We start from the raw sequence: 27,756 nt of genomic DNA, 5'->3' as shown, positions 1-27,756 counted from the left end.
TAGAATGTGGAAAGGAGAGAGAAAAGGAAGGAGAAAGGAGAAGAGGGAAGAGGGGATCAAGGGGAGAAAAGGGAGGGAGAGAAGCAGAGGGAGAGATTAAAGGGGGAGGGATAAGGAGGGAGGGGAAGGAGAGAAGAAAGAAGAGAAGGGAAAGAGGGGAAAGAGGAAAGAGGGGGACACGGAAGAGTAGAGAGAAGAGGTAAGAGGGGATGGAGGAAGAAGAGGGAGGGGGAAGAAAAGGGGAGAAAGAGAGAGGGGGAAAGAGAGCCAAGGGGCGGGCCGGAGGGTAGAGCTGGGAAAAGGGATGAGGCAGGAGCCGCGGGGCAGGGGCGCGGGGAGGCCCGGCCCAGCTGCCTGGGGCGCCTCGGGAGGCCGCTAGAGGGCGCTGTGGGGGCGCGGGGCTGGCCCCGAGGCCCGAGGCCCTCCCCGCCCGGCTCCGCTCTGCGGCGCTCCCTCGCTCGCTCTCCGCCGCGCTCTTTCCTGTGCTCCCGCCCGCCTCGCTTCCGCTTTCTCGGGGAGCTGGGCCCGGCCCGAGCCCGAGCGCTCCTGCTGCTTCGGGGAGCCCGGGGGACTCCGGGCTGGCAGGATGTGGCTGAGCCCGGAGGAGGTGCTGGTGGCGAATGCGCTGTGGGTGACCGAGCGCGCCAACCCCTTCTTCCTGCTGCAGCGGCGCCGCGGCCACGGCAAGGGCGGCGGCCTCACGGGTGAGGGCCTGGGCAGCTGGGCCGCGGAAGGGGAAGCCCCGGGCCCGGGACCCTGCGGCGGAGGAGGGCGGGGGTCCGAGGGGCCGCCGGGGAGGGGGGAGGGGCGAGGACCGGGGCGAGGACGCGCGGCCTGAAGGGGAGCTGGGAGGGGGCGGGGCTCGCGGACAGCTGGCCACCCGGCTGGGCAGCCGGAGAGGGAGAGGCTGATGCGGGGTCCCCTGATCCTTCGGGAAGGGGGCTGCCCCCCTGGAGCCTCGGTCCCCCCGCCCCACCAGGATCGAGAGCTGCGACTACATAGAGAGCGTGCCGTGCGTCCTGCTGGTTATACTGATGGGGAAACTGAGCTCCAGAGAGGGGAAGGCACTTGCCGCCGATCGCGATCAAGTCCCGGCAGGAGATAGCCCCGATCCCAGGCCTCCAGACTCCTCACTCGGAGCCCTGTCTTTGATAGCATTGAGTCTGTAGTGAGGCCCAGGCTTTCCTCTCCTCTCCTGGTCCTGGGATACAGCTAGAGCCCCCCAGGCAGCAGGCCTGTTTTGTTTCCAGTTTGGGGGCTGCGACCCCAAAAAGAAGAGGCTGGGTGCCCCCTGGGCTCACAGAGGAGTGGAGGTTACTGGGCTATCTGATTGCCCCAGGTACATTCCCAGTGGAAATTTTTTGTAGTTTTCTGTCTCTTCCTCTCAGTCAGCTGTGGCTTCTCTCGGATGTCAAGGGTATCCTCTGGTAACGTCTGCCCCCTTGTGAACATCTGAACCTGGTAATGAGAATCACTGGAGGTACTTGAACTTTCTTTGTGACAGTTCGGTGCTAGTCCCTGGAAATATTGAAGTGTTAGCTCCAGAATCTGGGCAAATTTCAAACCAGCTAATTACCAGCTACTCCCTGAAATTCTCTCTACCGATTTGACTTTAGCTCCTGCTGAACTTTTGGTACAGAATCATTTGGTTGATGTTAGAGACCTTGAATTTCCAGCTCCAGGCTAAAGGAATTGAGTTTTGTTGAACAGATTTCCTGTACTTTGGGGTATATTGGAGGTGGAGGGAGAGTGGGAAAGTGCCGCACTCTTCTCTTTTCATCCTCATCCAAAGCAATGACCTTGAACCTCACATAGCTCTTTACTTATATCTCTCTTATACAATTTTTATTAGTTATTTGTCCTTCTCATACAACTATGTATTATCTAAACTTTCCTTATACACAAGTGCCTAAGAAATGATTTGTTAAAGAATTAAATAATGAAGTGAATGCTGATAGGTATTTCAAAAATGCTTTGGTATCCTTTAGAAATTAAGGTAAGATACAGCTAGGTCGCAATCTCTACGAATAATAAATCCCATGAAATGGTCACATTCAAATTTTCATTGTATATTTCCACTGGGCTGGAACCAGTGACCATATTTTACATATAATTGTAAGTTTGAACATTCAAATTCAAATGATACTGCTTCACCAGATTCATTATTGGACCTGGCAGTATAAGCAGTGCATGCTTCCATGCCAGTATTACAGGAAAAGGGAAGAGTAGTCAATTATAGATATAACAAATGAAGACTAAAGAGAAGAAATTATGACTCTATAAAGTAGTTATATAGTGAGAAACACAGTACATTTAACACTTCTACTTTTCCAGAGGTCAGACATCTAGAATTCTCAAACATAGGGATTATTACCCCAACAGAAATAAGCAAAGACCTTCAAATCAGCGTCATCTATTTTGTGCCTCAGATGAACCATCTGGGCCTCCCTCCTCCAGTATCTTTATCCTGGGTACACTCCATGCTGTCTGTCATTGTCATATTCCTTTCATGACCTTTATTGAAAGCCCAATCCAAATGGTACCTCCTCCCAGAAGTCTTCCTTCTTTGATCATAATGACCTTTTAACACCCCATGGTATTTTGTTTTCCAACTCTTTAATGAATTTAGATCATATTACATATTACGTAAAGTTATGTGCCTTTTTACCCTGTAATGGACTATAAGCTCTGTCAAGGCAGTGATCGTATTTTATCCAAACTGTATCCCATACCCAGCAAAGTGCTCTCAATGCAATAGGCTCTTTAAAATGATTAGATGGTGGGGGAATAGTAGCTAGTGGGAGAACAAAGACTATAGTGAAATGGAACAGTGAGAAGAGATAGCTGATAGCCAAGAAGAGACAGAAAAAGACAACTCAACACAGTCCAAAGCCATTTGGCATAGGAAAGAGCTCCATACACTTCAGTAGTCCTTGGGGAAGTGATTTCATTACAGTTAGGACATAGTCATTGTCATTCGTAATAATAACCCTTAGTCATTGAGAAAAGGCTAATTTCTATGCAAAATTATGCATAAAGTATAAAATTATTATGTACTTTTTAAGGTTGCACTCAATGCGCTCTGTTTAAGAAGGCAAGGATATATTTGCTGTGTTTCAGAACATTTCTCTCCATGATGTTTAAAGTAAAGCAAGTTTGGACAATTAAAGGGATAAGATTTGGTAATTTGGAAAATGAATTTCTGTGGAAAATTAGGTTTCCTTAGGTCATAGGTAGGTGCTAGAATAATAAATTGTCACTATTAACTTGTGTTAGAAGCATGGTCAGGGAAAAACTGGCTACTTCTACCATTATAAAGTCACCAAATTTTAAATAGATAAGTACAGAAATATATAACAAAAAGGAAATTGGCTTTTTCACAAGAAACCATGCTTCCTTTTTCTCAGCAGAGAAAATGAACTATAACTGGGAAATGGGGCATTTATCATCAGATATCACCAATATGTTGGCTTGTTTTGTTTGACCTGTAGTTCTTCATTACAAGGGAAAGGTCTATAGTAATAGGAGGGGTAAAGAGGGTGTAGGGAACACAGAATAATTGGAAAGCGATTTTGATGTCAGAAAGGGGGAAAAAGCATCAATAAAAATATTTGGTTGGTTTGGGAATTTTTTATTTTTAAGAAAGATATAAGTTCTTGGGGAAAAGTTTTAAGGGATAGAAGTCATTTAGAAAGGGTTAGAAGGTGCCTTGTGTCTTTAAATAAATGAGAGTTGTACAGAATGAGAAACAGTGGGTGTCAGATATTTGAGCTGTCCTCGAGTCAAGCATTTATTAAGCACTTATGGTGTGCCAGGCACAGTGCTGAACAATGAACATACCAAAAAAAGGGCAAAAACACAGTCCCTGCCCTCAGATAGTTCACATTCTGTTTAGAGAGACAACATACAAGTAACTACCTACATACCAGATATTGATAGTATAAATGGAAGAGAATCTCAGAGGGAAGGAACTAGTAGCAGGAGCAAGCAGGAAAGGCCTCCTGCAGAAAGTGGGATTTCAGCTGAGTCTTGAGGGAAGCCAGGAGGCAGAGGTGAGGAGTAAGGGCATTGCAAGCCTGGGAGACAGCTGGAGAAGAGGTAGAGTCGGGAGTTGGGCTGTTGTGAGTGGAAGAGCAAGGAGGCCAGTGTAGCTGCATCATAGAGGGTGTGAAGGGGAGTAAAAGGTAAAAAGACTGAAAAGGTTGGAAGGGTCCAGGAGCACCTTATCATTTTCTACAAAAGGAAGATTTTCCTGGTTCCAGGGGTTCAGTTACACTGAAATGAATCCTGAAAGAAGCTAAAGAATGGCCCTCCTTTGAGACTTTTAAACAGAAAATGACAGCTATTTGTCCCAGTTTCCTGGGCCAAGGACAGGTAGTAATTAACATATATTTGTACAGCAATTTGTAGTTCACAAAGTGCTGCAGTAACACATTATCTCATTTGATCCTTCCTGTTCTTTCAGCCCATGAAATCAAGCCATCTGTAACCTCATTGGGTATGGCTGGAGCAGGGACATAGGCCAATTGAATTCCCAGTCACATCTCTCTCCACCTTTTTTCCCAGGTCTTCTCGTGGGAACACTGGATGTCGTCTTGGATTCCAGTGCCAGAGTTGCTCCTTATCGAATCCTTCACCAGACTCAGGACTCTCAGATCTATTGGGCCGTCGCCTGTGGTAGGTTCTTGTACCTCTCTTCTTGCAGTCAAAACTTGCATTGGGCATAGCTCAGAGAGGGACCTGAACATTTACATGCCAAGTCTCTCGAGTCCAGGGACAAAACAGTGGAGGGAGAGTGACATGCGTTATCAGGGAAGGTGAACCCAGGGCTACTCTCAACAAGAATTTCAGACATTCTGAGCTTCTTCTAGCAAGAATGTGTCCCAGAACATGTGACTATCTTCCTATCTCAGCAGAGGCAGGCACCCAGAGCCATCAGGTTCAATAACCCCCTTCTGTCTGTCATGAAGGAGAAGTATTTTTAGAGTTCTCTTCTAACCACTTCCTTTCTTCACTGCTGTTCCTTACATTTAACTTTTACCCTAAGCCTTTCATGGGAAATGAGGTAGAGAAACTGTGGTTTAGGTGTAGCATGTCTGGGCTTACCTCTGATAGAGTCATGTATAACTGTGAAGTATCATGGTTTCTTTCTCCAAAGGGACTAATACATTCACTGAGTAACAGCCTAATAAGCTTCAAAGCTCAAGGCTGGGTTAGCCAAGGTGTAAGATCAGGGCTCTGGCCCTTTTGGCAGGGAAGGGTCCAAAAAAGAGACTAGGGCAGGACCTCCCCCAAGGTCCAGAAAGGGGGTCTTCAAACAGCGTTCCTTAGAACTTGGGTGAAAACTGAAGAGTGGAACCTTATCCTGGAAGCATGGTCAACAAGCTCATCTACAGTCAGGCATTTGGATCAGAAGCGTCCACAGTATCCCAGAAGTCTGTCTGTCAGTTGGGTGTTTGTAACTCAAGAAGTTTTTTTTTTACCTGTAGAAACAGATGTAATGTGGTGGTATGCTTTCCAATTCAGTCCATAAAAGCCTCTTTACCCAGAATGTCCACTGTGTTAATTGACCTCTAGAACCCACCATGTATAAGAGTCCCTTTGGGGAAAGACTCTCTGAGTTCTGACTTGATATGCCAGGGACATATCTTTGCCAATCACAGTGACAGAACCAACCTCCCAACACACACACACACACACACACACACATTCTCTCTCTCTCTCTCTCTCTCTCTCTCTCTCTCTCTCTCCATATATATATATATATATATCTGTCTCTCTCTCTTTCTCTCCTCCCCGCCTCCTCACTCTCACTCTCTCACTCACTCACCTCCCACACTGACCCAAGCCTCTCTGGTACTTGCTTGGTCTGGCAGAGGATCAGGGATGGGGCAGAACTCCTGAGGCAAGGCAAGAGGGGAGGTGTTAAAATAAGACTTGGTCTGTTAACACTTACAGTGTTCCTTAGAACTGAGGTGAAAACTGGGGAGTGGAAATAGAAACTAAATATTCTGGAAGTAGTGTCAGCCAAACTCATCTACGTTAAGGCAGATCAGAGTTGGATCAAACCCCTCTGATCCAAAGGAGAAGTCAAGTGGTAGGGGCTGGGCCAAACCAGGCCCAGCCTGGTATTGAGCAGGCAGTTCCAGGTGAAATACCTAGAAACCAAAAATTCAGGTAGCAGTTCTAGGAGAGTGTAACTCAGGTATAATCTAGATGTCTGTTGACATCTTTTACTCTATTCTGACCAGTTCCAGTGTGATTTGTAGTCATTTCATCCTCTATTGTCCTAAGTCATCCCTGCTACTTTGACCTCACTTTTTTCTCTTCAAAATCTTGATCTTAAAGTTGACCACCTAACCCATGAACCATTCACTGTCCTTGAATCTCTAGCACACTTTTATCACTATCATTCATACCAACTAGTTGTCAACCCTGGGATGCCACCTTTCCTGCTGCTAAAGGCTGCTGGAAAACAGCACCTTATAAATTCATAATATCCACTGTAAATTCATGTTATCCAGTCTCAGCTGAGCTCTCACAGCTACAAGGCAAACTTTCTGTTCTTCCCTGATTGACTTTTATTGTCCTTGTGGCAGTTATTCCAAATTTTTTCCTCTCTTTTCAAGTCCCATATGATACTTCCTTCCCCTACCTTCTACAGATGACTTCACTTTATGGAGAAAATTTAAGTCATTCCTTCATAACCTCCCTCATCTCCATTACTCTATACATCAAAAGCCCTCTACATCTTCATCCTCTCCTCCTTTTTTCCCACTCTCAATTTTCCAGGTTAACTGCTCTACTTGTGCCCTTGGTCTCATCGCCTTCCACCTCTTTTGGGAGCTCCCCTCATTAATTGTTCCCCTTTTCTCTTCTTCAGTCTCTCCCTGGATCCTTCCCTGTTGTCTACAGATATACTAAGGCAGGAGTGGGGAACATGGGGCCTCAAGGCCACGTGTGGCCCTCTAAGTCCTCAAGTGAGGCCCTTTGACTGAATCCACACTTCATAAATAAAATAAAAGGATTTGTTCTGTATAACTTGAACTCAGTCAAAAGGCTGCACCCGAGGACGTAGAAGGCCACATGTGGCTGGAGGCCACAGGTTCCCCACCCCTGTACTAAGATGTCCTACATTGTTTAAAAAGGTTGGGGGGAGGCTTCATTTGATCCTGCTGTTCCCTCAGATTGTCTTCTCTTTCTTCCTTTTCACTGCCAAGCTATTAGAAAGTTATCTTCTCTCACTGCCACCCACTCATTCTCCCCCCCTCCACCCCATCATCAGGTTTTCAAGCCTACCACTTGACTGACATTGTTCTTTCCAAGGTTTACCTGACTTTTTAGACTTTTCTGAATTCTCACAGTCCTCAACATCTGTAACTTTTGACACTGTTGACCATTCTTTCCTTCTAAATACTTTTCTTCTTGACTTCCGTGAGTCTACTCTCTCCTTATTCCCTTCCCACCTATCTGACCTCCTTTTCAGTTATCTTTAGCAATTCATTGTTCAGCTGCCATCCCCTAAATGTGTACTTCCCCAAGGCTATGTCCTGGACCACCTTCTTATCTTTCTTGGTGATTCCTCTCAGCTCAGTTATCATCTCTGTTCATATGACTCTAAATTTGCCTTTTATCTTTCACAATATATCTCAAGTTCATCCCCTTCTCTCTACACACATGGCCATACCCTTAGTTCAAGCTGTCATCACCTCTAGTCTCAGTAATCTCCTCATTGGTCTCCCCTTTTCCATTTTCTCCCTTCTCCAGTCCATCCTACATGTAGCTGCCAAAATAATTTTCTTGAGGCTCAAGTCTGACTCTGTCATTCCCCTGCTCAAAAACCCTTAGTGGCTCCCTATTGAGTCCAGTTAAAATAAAAACTCTAGCCTGACATTGAAGGCCCTTCACAAACTGGCTGCAGTCCACCTTCTCAGTTTTGTATATTAAAACATCAACTATTATTTTTGTCATATTGTATCTTCCAGCAGAACACAAATTCCTCAATGACAGGAACAATTTTGGTTTTGTCCCCAGGGTCTAGCATGGTATCTTGTACATGGTGGGTGCTTAATAAGTGTTCTTCTGTTTGAATAGAATTTGTTACATACTTTAGTCCAGCCATTTCCCAATCATCAGACATATGAATTTTTTTTTTGCTATTATGATTAATACTATGGATATTTTTGTACAGGAGCCTTTTTTTCCCCTGTCAATGGCAGCTTTAGGATTTGGCCTTATAGTGGAATCACTAGATTAGAGAACCTGGTAACTCTTATTGTATAATGCCATTTTGTTTTCCAAAAAGATTATATCATTTTACAGCTCCACTAGCCGAGTAAGACTGTTCTTATTTTTCCACAACCCTGTAAGCATTACATTTTATCTTTTAACTGTCCTTAGTTTAGTGGATATTTCTTAAGGCTTCTTATCACTTGTATGTATAGAGACTTCTGCCTTAACCTTTACGATGGGAAATGGTTCCTAATTTTCTTCCTCAAATGAGCCTGAGAGATTGATGTGTTGATGTGGGTTTTTTTTCTTTTTTCTACCTCCCCAAACCACCTAGGTTCTTCCCGTAAGGAGATCACAAAACATTGGGAGTGGCTGGAAAATAACTTGCTACAGACATTGTCCATCTTTGAGAATGAAGAAGACATCACTACCTTTGTCAAGGGCAAGATACACGTAAGGAGCACTTACTTAGCATCATCATGTGCTTGGGGACCTTATCTGGTCTCACCTCTTACCTACTGTGCCACATCTATGACAGCAATTCATATAACTTTAGTGGAAAACCCCAGTCCTGGGGAGCTTTCTCTTTCTCTCTCTCTCTCTCTCTCTCTCTCTCTCTCTCTCTCTCTCTCTCTCTCTCTCTCGACGGCCATTTCATTGTTGGACAGCTCGGTTGTTAGAAAGTTCTTCCTTTTAGTCAGTTGAATTCTGCCTTTGTGTGACTTCCTTTTTAGTTCTACTATGTTTCTTTGCTGAACTTTCTGATCTCCTTCATTTTCAGTCTCTCAGAATACCAGATGTGGAATGTGGGTACCTTTGACTGCTTTTCCTGAGCAAAGGATGAACTTTGGGTGATTAAGGAAACCTAGTAAAATTTTACCATCCCGCTCATTTCTAGTTTCCCATTGAATTATCACATGTTTTATTCATTTCAGCCATATTTAGGTAGAAAAAAAATGACTGAAATCTGCATAGTCTACCTAATTATAACAGATGAGTATTCATTTAAACACAATATTTTTTTAAACTATTATACATTGAGTAAGTTCAAACAACAGGTGCATCAAGGACAGGTAGGTAGGGAAGCCCTGGAACTGGAGAGGCTCAGTGCAGCAGATGTACAGTGTAAATGTAGCAGGGTGGCACTTGTAACTCAAGGCTGGGAGAGAGCCTTCAGATTTCTGTTCATCCAGACTCTTCTTCCTCTATTCCCCAACCTTTGAAGCTCATGCTGTGTAAAAGTGTTCTGTAGCAAGTTGCTCAAGATTCTTCATCAGCTACCCTAATATGGTAGCAGGCTCCCGGTTTTCATATTTTAGAACCAGCTTCTTAAAGTAACAAGTAGCACTTTTGCTTTTCCTTCTCTTAGAGAAGTCAGATTATATCCAACTATTTTCTTTGTGACTGAGTACCTAGAGAAGTCCCCAAGGCAGCAGTGCATTCCTTGATCAGTTCACCCACAAAATCAATAAACATTTAAGCTCTTCCTGTCTACAGAAAACTCTTCAGGGTGCTACAGGGAGATTCAGAGTTTAAATATAAGATAGCCCCTGTTGTCATGGAACTTAAGCTTGGTGGAAGATATGACATACGTAGACAATTATAATACAAAATAGAGCATTAGCATATTAGAGAGGTACGGAAATGCCTTGTGACAGCCAGGGGGATATTTTCATTGCTGACCACTCAGGGAAGGTTTCCTGGCAGAATGTGGCATTTGATTTAGGCTTTAAAGAATAGCCAAGGGGGGAAGCTAGGTGGCATAGTGGGGAGAGCACTGGCCCTGGAGTCAGGAGGACCTGAGTTCAAATCCAGCCTCAGACACTTGACACTTACTAGCTATGTGACCCTGGGCAAATCACTTAACCCCATTGCCTGGAGGAAAAAAAAAACAGCCAGGAATTCAAAAGGTGACAAAAAGAAGAGGACATTTCAGGCATAGGAAACAGCATGAGCAAAGACTCTAAGGTGGGTAAATACAGAGCTTGTTCAAAGGTTGTAGAATAGTTTAATTTGGCTAGAAGATAGAGTACACAGCAGGGAATAGAAGAGATTAGGCATTTCCACACTGTAGAGGGCCTTGAATTTAATGCAAAGGAATTTGAGCTTTATTTGGTAGATGCTAGAGACACAGAAGATTTTTGAGCGGTGACATAGCCAGACTGTATGAGGAAGGGGAGTAGAGTGAAGAAGAGAGTGAGTGGAGGCAAGAAGACCAACTAAGGAGAATATCGTGATAATCCAGGGAAGTCCTCATGGAGCTCAGCACCAGATCAGTGACAGTGGGAACAGAGAAGAAAAGAGAGAAATTGACTAGAGATGAAATCAATAGAATTTGTTAACTAAGTGGATCACGACTGGAGGGAAGAGTCAAAAATAGTACTGCAAAGTTTTGAAAACATGATAGCTAGGGTGAATGGTGTTACTATAGTCAGAAATAGTGAAGACACAAGGGAAAGCCAACTCAGAAGAAAAGATTGCCAGCTTGTTTTTAAACATGTCAGTTTTGAGCTGCTGATGGGACATTCAGATGGATAGGCCCTATACACAGCCCACGTGTGGGTCTGGAGCTCAGAATGCAGGTCAGGGCTGGTGATAAAGATTTTGGAATCATCTTCATAATTAATAGCCATGGAAATTGATAAGATCATTAAGGGAGGGGCTGTAGAAAGAGAAGAGGGCCAAAGACAGCACTTTGTGGAACTCACCTTAAGGGATGGAAGATCAGGAGATGGAGAAGATCTTTCTAATAGGTTATCCGTTCTACCTTTCCTTCTTAAAAATGGAAGATAGGGAACAGTGGAGGAGACAGCAGGGTGATCCTAGTATCATTAGTAGCAATGAAAAGGATGTCTTCTGAGCTTCCAAGCAACCTGGGAGACAATTAGCTCTTGCTTGACTTTAGCTTGAATTATTAGTGTTATTTTGGTTTTGCTAACATCTTCTATCTAATTCTTTCATTTGGTCAATAAGCATCCTTCCTGTAGGCAGATCATTGCACTTAACCTTTCTTAATCATAAATTCTAAATTAAATTTCCTTTTTTAGGAACCTAAATGGTTCCTTTTGCCCTTTTCCTTATTCGTTTTACATAGGAGTCCCCATCTCCATTCTCTGTTCTCCACTCCAGGGCATCATTGCTGAAGAAAACAAGAACCTGCAGCCTCAGGGAGATGAAGATCCAGGAAAATTCAAAGAGGCAGAACTAAAGATGCGAAAACAGTTTGGAATGCCTGAAGTGGAGAAGCTGGTCAATTACTATTCCTGCAGCTACTGGAAAGGACGAGTGCCCAGGCAGGGATGGTTGTACCTGACTGTCAACCACCTTTGTTTCTACTCCTTCCTTTTGGGCAAAGAAGGTAAGCTGTTGTGATCTATCCCAAAGAAGCCATGCACCAGAGAGTAGGGATTTTGAGTTCTTCCCCTCCCAGGGCTTCAGTTCACATTCAGTGACTCCGTATTGTGAGCCATTCTTGAATCACACTGTCACTTATTCCTTCTGTTGATTTTTTTGCTTTGTCTCTCAAAGCTGTTTGAATTGGTGTTTCTTTGTTTGGTGGTTCTCAGTAACCTTGGTGGTCCAGTGGGTGGATGTAACTGAGTTGGAGAAGAATGCCACCCTGCTATTCCCTGAGTGCATCAAAGTTAACACCAGGGACAAGGAGCTCTACTTCTCCATGTTCCTCAACATCAATGAGACCTTCAAGCTTATGGAGCAATTGGCCAATATTGCCATGCGGCAACTGCTGGACAGTGAGGGCTTCCTGGAGGACAAGTCCCTCCCCAAGCCTGTTAGGCCTCTCAAAAACATCTCAGCCCTAAAAAGGTATGTCTCTTTTCACTTGATAGAAACAGAGAAATAATGCAAGGCAATTGGAGAGTTGGAGGTCCTACATGGTCATTGTCCTAACCCAGTTTGTAGTTGTTCTTGGGGCTTTTCATATATTGGCATGGATGAATGAATGAAAAAGCATTTATTGATTACCTGCTGTGTGCCATGTACTTTGCTAGGCACTGGGGATACAAATACAAAAGTGAGACGGTCTCTACCTTCAGGGACCTTATGTTGTAATGAGGAATACAACACGTATTAGGGAATGGTGTTCAGGGAGGGGAACTTTAGTCTGGGGAATTACAGGGATAACTACAGAGCCATAAAGCAGTCTATTGTCATGTTCTCCAGAGCAAGAAGTGGAAAGGTAGAGAGAAGGAGGAGCAGTATGTGTGGGTGTCAGGCAAATGAGACAAGATCTACAGGGGTTGACTGGATGGAGTGTAAGGCGTGGTTTGAGGCCAGCAAGCTATAATGGGTTAGGTGAGTTTGCATTTACTAATTAACCAATTAGGACCACTCATCCCTGAAGCAGAGCTCTACAGAAGCTCAGATTTTGCCACACTCTCTAGTCCTCTTCCCACACAGAGCTGCAGATCTGAGGAAATGGGTGCTTCTGTTGCAGTTTGGAATGTGATGGTGTATATAGATCTAAACCATGGACCTGTGGGTCACAACTCATTGAAGAGCTCTGGTTTTAGACTCCATGACTGTAATAGGGCTTGTCAAAGTTTGAGCCTTCCAAATTCCAGGAAAGAGCTAACCTTTGGGATGCAGGACTATCCATCCATATTGATCTGCCAGGATAAATGTCCAAAATTCAAACACCATAAGGAAGGCAAGTAACACGTGCTAATTATCTTAATTAGGTCTAGGAGTCCCCCTTCCTTTTATCTTTCACTCCCAAGAAAAATGGATCTCCTAAAAAAATAATTTTTTGAAGTTACTTTTTAACCTCAAATAAGAGATTAAAGCTCCAGTCTTCTCACTTATATATATGAATTGTGTTTGTCTTGGTCAGGCAAATGGCAATTCATCTTGCCCCCAGCTGCAGATTGATACAGTCTAGCTCTTACTAGGTAATAGTATTTAAACTGAATGTAACATCATTGCTAACACTTGGCCCATGTACTTTGGTTTCTGTCTTCTGCATTCAGAGATCTGGATGCCAGGGCCAAAAATGAATGCTACCGGGCAACTTTCCGGTTGCCAAAGGATGAACGGCTGGATGGACACACTGACTGTACCTTATGGACCCCATTCAATAAGATGCATATCCCTGGCCAGATGTTCATCTCCAACAATTATATTTGCTTTGCCAGTAAAGAAGAAGAGGCTTGTTATCTCATAATACCACTGAGAGAGGTGAAGAATTGTTTCAGTCTCTGAGTATTAATATTGAAGGTCAGCAGTCACATTATTATGGTGGCAGCTAAGATGGTCAGCCTCTGTTTAGAAGTTGGAAGACTTGAGTTCTCTTTCTGACTAACTACTTTGGCCATTACTTAACTTCTTTGTATCTCATCTGTCAAATGCTGTTAAATATGCCTGCCCTTTATACTTTTTTTTTTTTGGCTAGGCAGTGGGGTTAAGTGACTTGCCCTGGGTCACGCAGCTAGTAAGTGTTATGTGTCTGAGGCCAGATTTGAGCTCAGGTCCTCCTGAATCCAGGGCTTGTGCTCTATCCACTGTGCCACCTAGCTGCCCCCCTTTATACTTCTAGATGGCATTTGGAGGTTCATGTAAGGTAGTGGAAGAATAAAAGTGCTTGATTAAGCACTTTCTATGTGCCAGGAAATATGCTAAGTGCTAGAAATACAAAAGAAAAGAGAAGAAGAGTTCCTGCCCTTAAGGGAGACAACATGTGCATAGAGATATCCGAAATAAACACTGAACTTATAGAAGATTAGCTTAAAGGGAAAGGAATTAGCAGCTGAGGGAATAGGGCAAGGCCTCCCATAGAAGGTAGCACTTGGACTCAGTCTTAAAGGAAGCCAGGGGTTCTAAGAGACAGAAATAAGGATGAAGACCATTCCAGGCATGGGGAACAGCCACATGGCATGAGGACCTATCTAGTTTACTATGTTAAGGTGTGGAAGCATTGCCATGGCCACACACTGGTGGCCTCTGAGGCATAGTCTTCAACATGGACGTCTCAGGGGAAATTCCATGCAAGAGACAGCTTCCAAATTCAATTCATTTTGAGAAGAGGTGAGACTCTGGAACTCCGGATCATGTACAGATGTCTTTAATAGTCAGTTCTTGAGTGTGTTTGGCTTCTGTTGTAGTTCAAGGGAGACTCATAGAGCACATGCCTCTTCTTTCACAGGTGACAGTGGTTGAAAAAGCTGACAGCTCCAGTGTGTTACCGAGCCCACTGTCTATTAGCACCAGAAGTAAAATGACCTTCTTGTTTGCCAATCTAAAGGACCGAGATTTTTTGGTCCAGAGAATCTCAGATTTCCTCCAGAAAACATCAGCTAAGAAGCCAGGTGCTGGCAGCAGAGAGAAGGCCGGAGTCACAGACCCAGTACAAAGGGAGGTGAGATGGAAGGAAAACTTGACATGTATCAAAAGACATTTTTCATAGTTACTGAATAAAGTTCTTATTTTCACTGTTCTTAATTTAAGAAACAGGTAAGTTGAACTTTGCACTTTTTTCTCTCCTTAAAAATCATACCTTAATTAAGTTGCTTTTTAAACTGTATGTGGCCACCATTTTTATTCCTGAAAATTGCTGGCCCTTAATAAAAAAATAGTTCTCCACTCCTCACCTGTTGGTCACATTCAAAGTCATTCAAAGGCCCTCCATCAAGAGGCCTCATTCCAACTTTATCTTCCATAATCTTCACCATATACTTTCTGCTCTCAGTTCAAGATACTCTTCTGACTCTACTATTCCTCTTTTGTTCACGATATTTTGTACACATGAAGTTCTTTTCCTCTTTCTGCTGATCGGTTGAATTGCGGTGATGTAGCTAAGAATTTTCAGTCTCCCCTTCCTGATAGGGATAACCAGCTGCTGTATGTGTTGGTATGTTCATAGTGACAAGATTTCCATGTTAAGTACTTCTTGGCCAGATCTCTCAATGGTGGCCCTAATGCAAGACCAGATATAAACTTGTTATGACTACTTTATGAGGTTTTGTCTCTTACCTCATAACATTACATATTTTTGAAACACTATCTAAACAGAAAACATGATAAATCATTTTAAACAAAGATTTAAAGTACCTTTACCTAAATATTTAAAAAGGCCATCCTAGGGAATAGAAGTAGCCTGAGCAAAGGGAAAAAGGCAGGAGTCAGCCTGCTTGGTGTGTTCAGGGAAGAGAGGGGGGACCAGCCTAAACCTAGAAGCAGGTTCTTTTAAGGGATAACAGAAGTTTTTTTAGACTTGATCCAACAGGAAGCCTTTGTAAGCTGTTGAGTTGAATCATAGAATCTCAGAGTTGGAAGGCATATCATCATCTTATTCAACATGTACTTGAATAGAAATCCTCTCTATCATATCTCTGACATTAGTCATTCAGCCTCTACTTGAAAACGTCATCTAGGGATGAAGTCACCACATTCCAAGGCAGCCCATTCCACTTCTGTACAGCTCTAATCATGCATGTAGTCTACAAGGCTCTGATCGGAGTCAGCAAGAACAGAACCCTGAGAATGCCCCAGGGTGGGGACTTTGGAAGCCCTGGGTAGCAGGAGCAGAAACCAGCAGGACAGCATAGACCCAGAGACACTGAAGTCCTTAATGCTAGCCTGAGATGTCAGAAAGGGTCTTGAATATCTGACTGTGAACCTCAAAAAGGTGGTGGAGGTCATCAGAAAAACCCAGGGGACTCAGGACAACACTAAGCAGGGCTGACCACTCCACTAAAAAGTACAAAAGGAGGCAGAACCTGGTCCTAGAATAAAGCCCCAAATCAGGGACTTAAAGCTGGAGAGATGAGTAAATCCAAGAAAAATTATTGCAGTCTATATGACGTCTGCAAATATTGAGTGAAGGAAATACATTGATTTTCCACGAGGACTATATGAAGACCTAGAAGAAATGAAGCAAGAGATTAAAAAAAATGACATTAAAAACTCTTGAAGAAAGACTTTGAAGGATAATAAGTAGTTTAGAAGAGAAAGTGGAAAACCTTGCCCAAGAAATCATGAAATTCCTGAAAGCTAAAAAAGGTTAAACAAATCAATGACTTGATGCAGTAGCTAAAAAATACTAAAGTACTAAATACTAAGTACTAAAAAAAATAAAAGATAGCTAATATCCAAAACAACACACCTGTATACAGGTTAAGGAAAGATATTCAATAATCATTGGACTTCCTGAAAGCCATGATCAAAATAAAAAAATTCCTGGACACTATATTTTAAGAAATCATAAATGAAAACTCAGAAACATTAGAACTCCGATGGCAACATGAAGATAGAATCCATCAGTCACCTCCTGAAAGGAACCCCAATAGGAAAAGTCCCATTAATATCATAGCCAAATTCCAGGGCTCCTATATCAAATATTTCAAGCATCCAGAAATAAGCAGTTAAGGTAGCAAAGAACCACAGTCAGGATCACACAAGACCTGGAAGCTTGTATGGTAAGCAAGAGGAGACCTGGAATACAGTATTGCAAAAGGCAGTTTACAACCAAGAATAATATACCCTGCAAAGCTAAACATAATCCCATGGGGGGGGGGGCTGGAGGGGAATGGATCTTTAATGAAATAAGAAGGCTTTCAAGCGTTTATGATGAAAAGACCAGAGCTGAGTCAGAACTTTGAAATACAAACTCAAGTCCAGAGAAAAGTAAAAAGGTAAATGTATTTGAACAATTGGACAGAGTTGTATGATAATGTATGCTAGTATTCTAATAAAGAGAACAGAAACAAGTATCCTTTAAGAACCTTGATGTCTTCATAAGGTACTAGGGAGTTAAATAAGAAAAAAGGCAGGGGCGGGGGAGGAGGGGGTTCCCTGTTCTGAGGGTTTGGAGAAGGGGAAGAGAAAGGAAGGTAGAAGGAAGAATACACTAGTGTAGAAAGGAGAAAGAAGGAACTTGTTATTTTTCATAGTTGTGGTGCTTAAGAAGAATATGCAAATATGGAGGAGGGAGTAAGAGAGTAGGCATCACATAATCCTCACTTTTATCTGAAACAGGCAAAGGAGGGTTGAACGCACATTATAGACACAGAGTTTGGTGTAGAAGTACATCAAACTAAAAGGAAAGTGAGGGGAGAAGAAGGAGGTAGGATGATATCAAGGAACAGATAGCTAAAAGCAAAACAAACTTTGTGATCTTGAAAGGGAGATTACAAGGGGGGAAAAGAAAAGAAACTAGAATCTATGGGAGCACATTAGATTGCCTGTTAAACAATAGGAACTTGGAGAATGGCTGAACAAATTGATAGTATATGAATGGAATGGAATACTATTGTACCATAAGAAATGATAAAAGACAATTTCAGAATGTCATGGCTATTATGAATTGATGCAAAGTGAAGTGAACAGAAATAGAAGAAGAATTTATATAAAAATGATGACGTCAAGAAAAGCGACTTTGAAAGAATGAAGAACTCTGATCAAAGCAGTGACTAACCTATGTCTCCAGAGGACGTGGTGGAATGTTATCCATCTCCTGACAGGTGAAGGACACATGAGATGGCTCAGAAAAAGATTTACGTTTTTGAAATACGGCCCCTATAAACATGACTACCCTAACTTGTTACAAGTTTGTTTTTTTCCTTTATATTTTTCATTGGGGTGGGGTGAAGTTGGGGAATGGAATGTTAACAGTAGTGATATCCCCAAGAAGAGGGCTATTAAAATATTATTACAATTGGTTTCAGAGAAACCTGGGAAGACTTGTATGAACTGATGCAGAGTGAAGTGAGAAGAACCAGGAGAACAAGTTATACAATAACAGTTTTGTAGAGATAGACAACCCATGAAAATTTAAGAACTCTGATAAACACAATGAGCAACCACAAAGTCAGAGGACTCAAGATGAAACATGCTACTCACCTCCTGATAGAGAGGTGATAGGCTACAAATTGAGACCGTTTGTAAGGGTTGAGGATTTGAGGAGGATCAAAGCAGGAATTTGTTTTGCTTGTCTATACATTTTGTAAGAGGTTTTGTTTTGCTTGCTTTCTCAAATGGGGGGAAAGGAGAGGAAAAATGAGGATCTAAAAATAAAATAAAATTTTATTTTTAAAAAATATCAAAGTACAAAGAAAAGGATGTTCATAAGAGAGTAATATGTAGAATTTATTATATGCTTTTTTAAAAAAACAGTATGAAGTAGATTAGTAGTTGCATAGAGAACCTTTTTTGGTTCTGCGTATATAGAAATACCTTTTTTAATGTTTGCTTTCAGAATAAAAAATGGAAGATTTAAAAAGTGAAGAGTACGCTGTCAGCGTCTGGGGCTTGGAGAATGAAGTCTTTGACTAGCCAGTACAATCAGGCTAACAAATAAAGTGGAAAACCTTCTTAACCTGCTCTTTCTTTTCCTCAGGAGGGCAGTGATCTGCCTGTCAGCCCATCCTCCACCCTCGACAGTCAGCTGACCTCCTTCTTAGAGGAGGCTCCAACAGCTTCTCATGGACTTCTCAAACTTTTTCAAAAAAGCTCATCCACAGAGTTTCTTGGACCCAAGGGGGTAAGACTTTCTCTGCTGTGATTAAGAGATCCAGAATTTGAATGAATGTTGGGTTCTCAGGAGGAGAAAAGCTAATAGTGTCACTGGGCACCAGCACGTATGTGGGCTCCTTCCCCCCTGTGCTATTAGCATTTCTCTACCAAAACCTACAGGGTCCTGATGGACCCACTCCAAACCAAAGACAGCAAATCAGGCAGAAATGGCATGTCCTCTGGTTGAAGATGTGAATAACATCTCTGGAAAACAAATGGAAACCAGCTTATTTCAGTTGATATAATACAGCATTTGACTTAAATAATTCAGAAAGAGATAGCCTTAGGACTGTTATTCACCATAAGTCATGAGGAGTTGCAGTCAGTGTCTCCTTTCAGCTTGCTAAGCACTTAACATTTTTTGACTATAAGGATTTTGCAATTTGAGAGAGATGGTCAGTGTTTCATAGATGATTTATTTAGCATTGAAAGAGGTTTTCTGTGTATATTGCTTTGGCTTGGCATGTTTACGTGAGGCCTTTGGAGTCCACAACCAACACCCTTTCTTCTAAGGCAAAGGAGAAGATGAAAGAAGAATCTTGGAATATTCACTTCTTTGAGTATGGACGTGGCATGTGCATGTATCGTACAGCAAAGACCCGGGAGCTAGTTTTAAAGGGTATCCCTGAGAGCCTCCGTGGAGAACTTTGGCTCCTCTTCTCAGGTGAGTTGCTATCTCACCACTGTCACACAGCTGGAGTTCCCTTCTCAGGGAGTCCTTAAAGGCAGAACATCTGCTTTCTGCTACAAAGTAAATCCACTGGAGTGGGGAATGCATTGGGGTGGGGGGACAGAAGGTAGCCTTATATATCAGTTTCATGTAGTGGGCTTGCATACCCCACTGCTCTTTATTGCTTGAGTCTTAGTAGCTCTTGGAATTCTGGAACCTAACGAAGCAGGTGCTACAGATTGAAATGGAACTTTGCCTTTGCTTGGAATTGATCCCCCAATATTTTATTTTCTGTATACTCTCCAGCCTGGAATTTTATTGAATTCCTAGGCATAAAGCTCTTCTGAGAATGTCAGACAGTGCTGTATGTATTCCCACTGCAGGAGCCTGGAATGAAATGGTGACCCACCCTGGATACTATGCTGAGCTGGTGGAGAAATCCATGGGCAAGCAGAGTCTTGCCGCTGAGGAAATTGAGAGAGATCTGCACCGTTCCATGCCTGAACATCCAGCCTTCCAGAATGCAATGGGCATCGCTGCCCTCCGGAGAGTGCTAACTGCTTATGCTTTTCGAAACCCAACAATTGGATACTGCCAGGTTAGACACCACCAGTTTGACAGCCCTTTTGCAGAGATGGCTAGAGCTAGAAAGTCCCCTGTGGCCTCTAAAACTCCAGGGCATCTCTGTAGTTAGTGCCAAAGCCCTTAGAGGCAGGCAGCCCCTGACAAGATTTAGACGGTATTGGGTGTGTCCCAGGACAGAGGAGGAAGAGAAAAACAAATTCTAGTGGTTGCTCTTGTCCCTCATATTAAAGTATTGTCTTTCACCTATTTCTGGTTTGGACTGCATGAGGGCTTCCTTCTCAAAGTAAATTGTCTTTAGTCACGGTGAGTAGAGGTTTCTCATTCACTTCCACAAACTTGAAGTGCTCATTGTATTCCATCCTGAGCCAGGTCTTGGGCCTTACTTTCCCTGCTGAGGATGGACTAAGACATCCAGTGGCTTGAAATAGGAGCTCCCAGTTTCCAATGCTGTTTGTTCTCTGTGCCTTTTTGTATCTGTCTTGGCGGGATGATTCATAGGCCATGAACATCGTGACGTCGGTGCTGCTTCTGTACGGCAACGAGGAAGAGGCTTTCTGGCTGCTGGTAGCACTCTGTGAGCGGATGCTGCCTGACTACTACAACACCAGGGTGGTAGGTGAGTTGGCTCAAAGCTGTCCCTGGGACTCTGGAAGTCAGGCTGTCTTGTTATTGAGCAATAAGAAAAGCACTAGTATTTTAAAAGGAAAAATGTTGTCAGGACAAAGGAGATTTACTTTGAGAAATAACATGTTATGAAGAGGACGAGCCAAAGGAGTTAAAAGATCTGAATTCTAGTCCTGCTTCTGAAACTTTCTGGCTGGCTATTTACGAACAAATTATTCACCTCTTTGAGCCTTAGTATCTTTATCCATCAAATGGAGATAGTAATCTCTGCCCTGCTTTTCTCATGGGCTTATTGTAAGAGCCAGGTAATATCCTAGAAGAAAAAGAATGTTGAAAACTACAGAAACCTCATACAAATGTCAGGGGTGCTTATTACAGTAATCCCTCCATCCATATTGTAGTACTTTAAAGAGCTATGATTTCACTGACATGGGAGTGCCCTTTATAGATCACACTTCTCCAGGACTTAGCCTTTAGGAGCTTCTGTGGTGGAAAAATTCATCACCCTGTGGCCAGTCTCTCTGAACTTAATTCAACTGGTCCTTGGATAACTGACAGTTTGTCGTCAAACCCATCCTCAAAGCCTTTCCCTGCCCAAGCTTAGGTCCATTAGCCTAGCCCTTGAAAACCCATGATTTCCACTATATTACAATGAGGCATCAAAAGAAGACAGTAGTGATAGAATCCCCCTCCATGGTATCTAACAAAATGCCAGATATACACATAGTACCTTTAGTTAGCAGCTATTGATGAAACTGGTTAGATACAAACTCCATTTTTTAGAAATAGGAACTGTTCAGGTCTAAGTTTCCACTAGCCTAAAAATGGAATTCTCATATTGGACATTCTGAAAATGTGAAATATACATGTTTTCTCATTTGGTCCTCACAACCACCCTAGAAGGTAGGTATTCTTATTATTTCTATTTTACATATGAGGAAACTGAGGCAAACAGAAGGGAAGTGACTTGCTCAAGGCCACGAAGCCAGTGTCTGAGGCCAGATTTGAACTTCCTGACTCCAGGTCCAGTGCTCTATCCATTGCATTACCTGGGTGCCACTAGGAATGGAATTGTTGTATTCTTTTTTCTTTCAGAGTTTTAGGAGAAAATGAGTGTTTATACCAAAGAAAGAAAAGAATATTGGCAAGGAAAGAAATAATTTTTCTGTTACTATGAATCAGAGATTGTAGTAAAGGGGCCCCAAATTAGTGGGCTTTTGTTACATTATAAATTATAAATGATTTTGGCTAAAAATCTGTCCCAGGATAAGAATATCCTTACCCCATATTCACAAAGAAGATGAAGGATACCCTCGCTCACCATAAGCTTCCTTTTCTTTCCTTCAGGTGCACTTGTGGACCAAGGCATCTTTGAAGAGCTCACAAGGGAATTCTTGCCTCAGCTCTCAGAGAAGATGCAGGACCTGGGGGTTATTTCCACCATCTCCCTCTCCTGGTTTCTTACTCTCTTCCTCAGCGTTATGCCTTTTGAAAGCGCTGTGGTCATCGTTGACTGTTTCTTCTACGAGGGGATCAAGCTCATTTTGCAGGTTTCCTTGGCCATCCTGGATGCCAACATGGAGCAGCTATTGAATTGCAGTGACGAAGGTGAAGCCATGACAGTTCTGGGCAGGTGATTCATGGTTCCCCTATCTTTTGACTAGCCGATCAATCTTATGAAGCACGCTACCCTCCTTAGAGGTGTGCAGAGAGTACACGTGTTCAGATATGGCCAATGGGTTGATATGTTTTGTTCACTGATCCTTCTAAAATACTATGATAACTGCTTGATGGTAAGACAAAATTAAGAGGGCTAGACTAGATGATCTCTAACAGCTCTTTCATCTGTAACATTTTATGGTTCTTTAAGTTGTTTTCTGATGCTTCTTAGGCCCCACACTTGCCCAAATGGGCTGCTGTTATGAAAGCAAACTATTGGGCAAGAGTAGGTTCTTTTAGGGGAACTTGGAAGGCTTGCCCGGCCTCAGTCATTCATTCAGCAAATGTTGATTAAGTGTCTGCTATGCAGAACACAAACTAGGCAGTAAGAAGGATGCAGGGTTTAGGCAAAACACAGTTCCTGCTTTTGTGGAGCTGACACTGTAGTGGAGGGGTAAAGACCCAAATGTAAATAACAAATACATAGCATTACATCCGAAGAGAAGTGTAGATAAAATGCTATGTGAGGTCAAAAGGGGAAGGTCATTACTGATGGAGGAACCAGGAAGGTTTCTTGGAGAAGGTAGAGTTTAAGTTTAAAGGATGGACAGGGACTTAATAGTTGCAGAGGGAGATGGAGGACATTCCAAGCATGAAGAATAGCAAGAGAAAAGGTACAAAAATAGGAAAAGGTAAGGCCTGCTGGGGAGAGAGGGGCAGAGAGTAATCTAGCTGAGACGGCACGTGTCATGTATGGGGGAAATAATAAGACATGAGAGTAGAAAAGCAGGGTAGCATCAGATTGTGGAGAACCTTGACCACCTGGTATATTAGGTGGTAGCAGGAGGAAGTAGAAAGGACAGGTGGAAGGGAGCACCAGCCACCCTTTTTCACCACCTTTCTTCATCTAGGTACTTTCCAGCTTGACTCTCCACCTCCTAAATGAAGCAGCACCAGGGTGAGGAGGGATATATGGAGTAAGGGAGAGTGAAGAGTTGAGTATGACAATGAGGTTTTTACCCTGAGTGAATAGAAGGATGGTAGTGGCCTTGACAGTAATGGAATAGTTTGAAAAAGGGATGAATTTAGAGGAAAGATAACAAGTCATGTTTTAGACATGATGAGTTTGAGATGCCTATGAGACATCCAGTAGAAGTGTCTAATAGGGTTCAGGGGAGAGATTAGGGTTAGATATATAGATCTATATATAGATATATTGAAATGGTATTAAATCTACGAGAGCTGGTGAAGTAACCAAGAGTTTATAGAGAGAAAAGAGAAGTCCCAAGGTAGATCATTGGGCTACAGCCACAGTTTGGGGATAGGATGTGAATGATAATTTCATTCAGCAAAGGAACCTGAAAATAATCAGACATTTAATATGTATCATTCACTGCAGTATGCAGTGGGGATACGAAGAAAGGCAAAAATACAATCCCTCCCCTCAAGAATCTCATGTTCTAAGGGGAGAGACAACATGCAAAAAAATTGTGTGTGTGAGATATATGCAGTGGAAGTGGAAGGAAGCTCAGAAGGAAGACACTAGCAGTTGGAGGGGTAGGCATGGGACTGTTAATGGTCTCTTGGAGAAGGTGAGTTTGAGTTGAGGCTTGAAGGAAGCCAGATGATGGAGGTGAAGAGGTAGAGCATTCTAGGCATGAGGCATGGCCAAGGAAAAGGCATTGAATCAGGAGGATGGAATGTTGTGGGTGAGAAACAGCAGGAAGGCCCGTATCCCTGAATCATAAGGGAGGAAAACGTATGAAGGCTAGAAAGGTAGAAAGAAGCAAGGTTATGAGGAGCTTTAAAAGCCACGAGAGGGTTTTATATTTGATCCTGGAATTTATAGAGGGGGCACAGGTGACCTGGTTAGAGCTGTACTTTTGGAAGATCACTTTGGCAGCAGAGAGGAGGAGGAGGACCAAGAGAGCAGTATCATGACTATCCAGGAAAGAGATACTTTCCAGGAGAAGATAGCCAGCAGTGTCAAATGCCACAAAGAGGTCAAGGAGGATGAGGTTTGAGAAGATTCCATTAGATTTAATAATTAAGAAATCCTTGGTAACTTTGTTGAGAGCAGTGTCATTTGAGCAATGATGTTGGAAGCCAGATTGTGATGAGTTAAAAAGTAAGTGAGAGGAAAGGAAGTAGAAGCAAGAAGTATTGGTAGCTTTTTCCAGCTCTTTGGCAATGAACAGAGCCTAGGAGGATGGCAGGGTCAAATAAGTTTGGGTTTTGTTTGTTTGTTTGTTTTTTAAGAAGGACTTGGGTATGTTGGTAGATAACAGAAAAGAAACCAGTAGATAGGGAAAGGTTGAAGAGTGGGTCAAAGGAAGGTTGTCGGGGCAGTTGGCTGGCAAAGGAAGGAAAAGAAGAGATTAAAAGTACATGTAAGGGGCAGGTAGGTGGCACAGTGGATAGAGTACTGGCCCTGAAGTCAGGAGGACCTGAGTTCAAATGCGGCCTCAGACACTTGACACTTACTAGCTGTGTGACCCTGGACAAGTCACTTAACCCCGATTGCCTCACCAAAAAAAAGCAAAAAAAAAAAAGTATGTGTAAAGGTAATGATCTTGGCAAGAAAAAGGGCTTCCTCTTTATCAGAGTTTAGAACAAGAGGAAAAGAATAGAAGATTGTGTCAAGGGGATAGAATTGATGAAAGAAAAGGATGCTAATGGCAAATGGCTTCTTTCTTGATAAAATATGAGGCCAGGTCTCAAGTATGAGGTTTAAAGGGGGGAAGAGAGGGTTTGGGATAGCTGCTTTTGAGAGTAGAGTAAATACTCAGTTTGGGAGGAGTAGAAGCTTTGCTGCAGGGAGGGCATAGTTAAGATTAAATAACATGAGTTTGTAGTAGACTCAGCACAGTTGCGTGACTTCTTGTTTTTTGTTGGGTTTTTTTTTTAAGGGCAGTTGGGGTTAAGTGACTTGCCCAGGGTCACACAGCTAGCAGGTGTCAAGTGTTTGGTCTGAGATCACATTTGAACTCAGATACTCCTGACTTCAGGGCCGGTGCTCTATCCACTGCGCCACCTAGCTGCCCCCTGTTGCATGACTTCTTCCAGCTGCATTCAGCAGTGTGTGTCACTATCTCCCAGCAACCAAGTCTTGACTTTTGCTATGGCCTTAAAGTGGCGATTCACTTCTGAATTGCTATTTGCTTCCAAGTTGCGTGGAGATAGGTGGTCCAAAGCAGCCAGGGTTCCTTGAACCCAAAGGTTGAACAAGGGAATCAAACTGAGGGATTTCCTCTTAGGGCAAAGGGAGCTAAACTAGAGTTATAGACGATTGGTTGCATCTTAAATTTCTAAGCGTGTCATGAAGCATTGGAACTCTCTGACTCAGAAGGAAGATGTCTCCAGCCCAGTGAAGGGCTCCCAGTAGTCTACTTGAACGTGTGCATTTCATGAGCATGTATGAAAAATAAGTGAGTAGCCAAAGACAGGCCCCCAGAGGAGCTTTTTCCATTTGATTTTGCCTGTTTCTTATTCTCACTCACTGTTTTCTAAACTGATAAATGTTTTCCCTCTTCTTAATCACAGATACCTGGATAATGTGGTGAATAAGCAAAGTGTTTCTCCCCCTATCCCACACCTACATGCGTTACTCACCAGTGGGGATGAGCCTCCTCCTGAAATCGACATTTTTGAACTCTTGAAGACATCCTATGAGGTCAGGAATCACACTAGGTTTGACTTTGTTTACAATTGTACGCACGCCCTGATTAACTGACTTGGTTGTTGGCATATGGGTGCTGACATGCTTTTATCTGGAGGTATTTAATTGACTTGTTTCTTTTTCCAGAAATTTAGCAGTTTAAGAGGAGAGGACATTGAACAAATGCGGTTTAAGCAAAGACTAAAAGTCATCCAGTCCTTAGAGGACACAGCGAAAAGGAGTGTGGTATGTGAAACCTCACATTTCACCCAGCAGCTTTCTCAGGGCATCTGCACACCCTTGTTGATGTTGCTCTTAGGAATTCTGCCTTTCTAGAATTTTCCTGGAGTGCTCTCCCCCCAGGGAGAGGTTGCTGCTGAGCACTGAAAGTACCACAGATGATTTAGCTCTGGTTAATCCTCAGCCTGATGGCTAATAAGCTGGGTCAATTATTGGAGTTTCCAAATGACCTTGGTTGCTGGGCTAAGGCCAGAAGTGACTATGCCTCTTCATGAAGCAGTAAACTTGAGTTTGGTTTCTACCATTCTGTTGGGGTGGGCAGGTATAGGTCTCTCTGCCTTGTGAAGAAACTGTCGTGGGCCTGGGATTTCCTATTTGTGACAAGCACTTGTACTCTTTGATACTGCTGTTATCTTTCTTTGTGCTTGAGGGCAGTAAAGGAGACTCCTACCTATTCTGTATACATGCTGTGGTGAGGAGCAGTCAGTTATTCACATCTCTCCAGTTTATATCATTACCTCAGCATTTTTTTTATTCTCGGAGGTAACATGGGAAGAATTAGGAAATTCCAGTTTAAAAGTGTGGGCAACATACTGCTTTGTTAGCTTTGGGCACCCAACCTCCCCCTTTTGAAGAGGAATATGAGAAACTTCTAGCTAATTTCATTTCATTTACCATACTTTGATGTGTAAATCCATTGAAGATGTTTGGTTTGGTATGGTCATATACTCAGATTTCCGACTTAGGTATTAATCCACATTTGTCTTTTCTACACATATATAAACACATCCCTCTTACATTATACCCACATCTGGGAATGAAAATGTTTTGTGTTTTCCAAAAGGTTTTCATTTTAACCATCGTAGAACCAAATGATTCTGCCTACTTTAGGTTCAATGAATTCATTTTCTTCTTTACCTCAAGGTCCGAGCTATATCTAGTGACATTGGCTTTTCCATGGAAGAGTTAGAAGAGCTTTACATGGTGTTTAAGGTAGGATTCTAGAATGAGCGTTCATATTTCATCCTTGTTGACTCTGAAAGTGAATTTTCCTAGTTTTACTCAACAAATCTACTTTTCCAAAGTAGAGCAGCAGAGAGGCCTCCTGCCAAAGGAGAGATTCTCTTTAAGGATTCCTGCTAGTCATCAAGTGCCCTGGGCCAGCTGTCCATTTACTACACATCTTTCTATTTCGGTTCATTTCATGTTATACATGAGCCTAAACATGGTGAACCTTAGTAATTCCTCTGCGCTCTGTTCTCCTACTTCCCTATTCCCACTGCTTTCTTTTAACTATCTGCCTACAGCCAGACAAAAATGACTATACTAAAACAATATAGGGGTAAACAAGGATGACAGTTAACTTAGATATTTATTTTTGTCCCTAGATCCCCAGGGGTTCTGGGGTCCATGAACTTGGGGGTTTTTTTAATATATATGACTGTATTTCAGCATAATTGGTTTTCTTTGTAATCCTATGTATTTTATTTTATGTATTTAAAAATGTTTCAAGAGTGGGTTCATAGGTTTCACCAGACTGGAGGGGTCTGTGATACAAAAA

The 27,756-nt window shown here is 42.7% G+C and overlaps 1 protein-coding gene across 4 annotated transcripts in view; it reads left to right on the top strand.

Annotated features, from left to right (window-relative positions):
* The first annotated feature begins 417 nt into the window (after positions 1–417).
* TBC1D9B (TBC1 domain family member 9B) overlaps positions 418–27,756 on the top strand; it is a 45,030-nt gene continuing 17,691 nt past the window's right edge. For 2 of the 4 annotated variants that reach the window (XM_078150279.1, XM_020998609.2), the window contains exons 1-15: positions 418–704; positions 4,567–4,677; positions 8,567–8,685; positions 11,362–11,590; positions 11,799–12,057; positions 13,221–13,428; positions 14,393–14,605; positions 18,584–18,727; positions 19,273–19,423; positions 19,813–20,027; positions 20,513–20,630; positions 21,986–22,271; positions 25,841–25,970; positions 26,103–26,201; positions 27,120–27,188. In XM_078150279.1, coding sequence (XP_078006405.1) covers positions 587–704; positions 4,567–4,677; positions 8,567–8,685; positions 11,362–11,590; positions 11,799–12,057; positions 13,221–13,428; positions 14,393–14,605; positions 18,584–18,727; positions 19,273–19,423; positions 19,813–20,027; positions 20,513–20,630; positions 21,986–22,271; positions 25,841–25,970; positions 26,103–26,201; positions 27,120–27,188 — 2,469 coding nt within the window. In that variant the 5' untranslated portion in view covers positions 418–586. The remainder of the gene's footprint in view (positions 705–4,566; positions 4,678–8,566; positions 8,686–11,361; positions 11,591–11,798; positions 12,058–13,220; positions 13,429–14,392; positions 14,606–18,583; positions 18,728–19,272; positions 19,424–19,812; positions 20,028–20,512; positions 20,631–21,985; positions 22,272–25,840; positions 25,971–26,102; positions 26,202–27,119; positions 27,189–27,756) is intronic. The other 2 variants (XM_020998607.2, XM_020998608.2) reach the window with 2 other exon arrangements.

This window comes from Phascolarctos cinereus, unplaced genomic scaffold, assembly GCF_003287225.1.
Source record: "Phascolarctos cinereus isolate Bilbo 61053 unplaced genomic scaffold, phaCin_HiC Scaffold_2;HRSCAF=192, whole genome shotgun sequence".
Taxonomy (NCBI): Eukaryota; Metazoa; Chordata; class Mammalia; order Diprotodontia; family Phascolarctidae; genus Phascolarctos; species Phascolarctos cinereus.
Note: the sequence above shows the minus strand (reverse complement) of the source record. Positions and strands in the feature narration are given on the sequence as shown.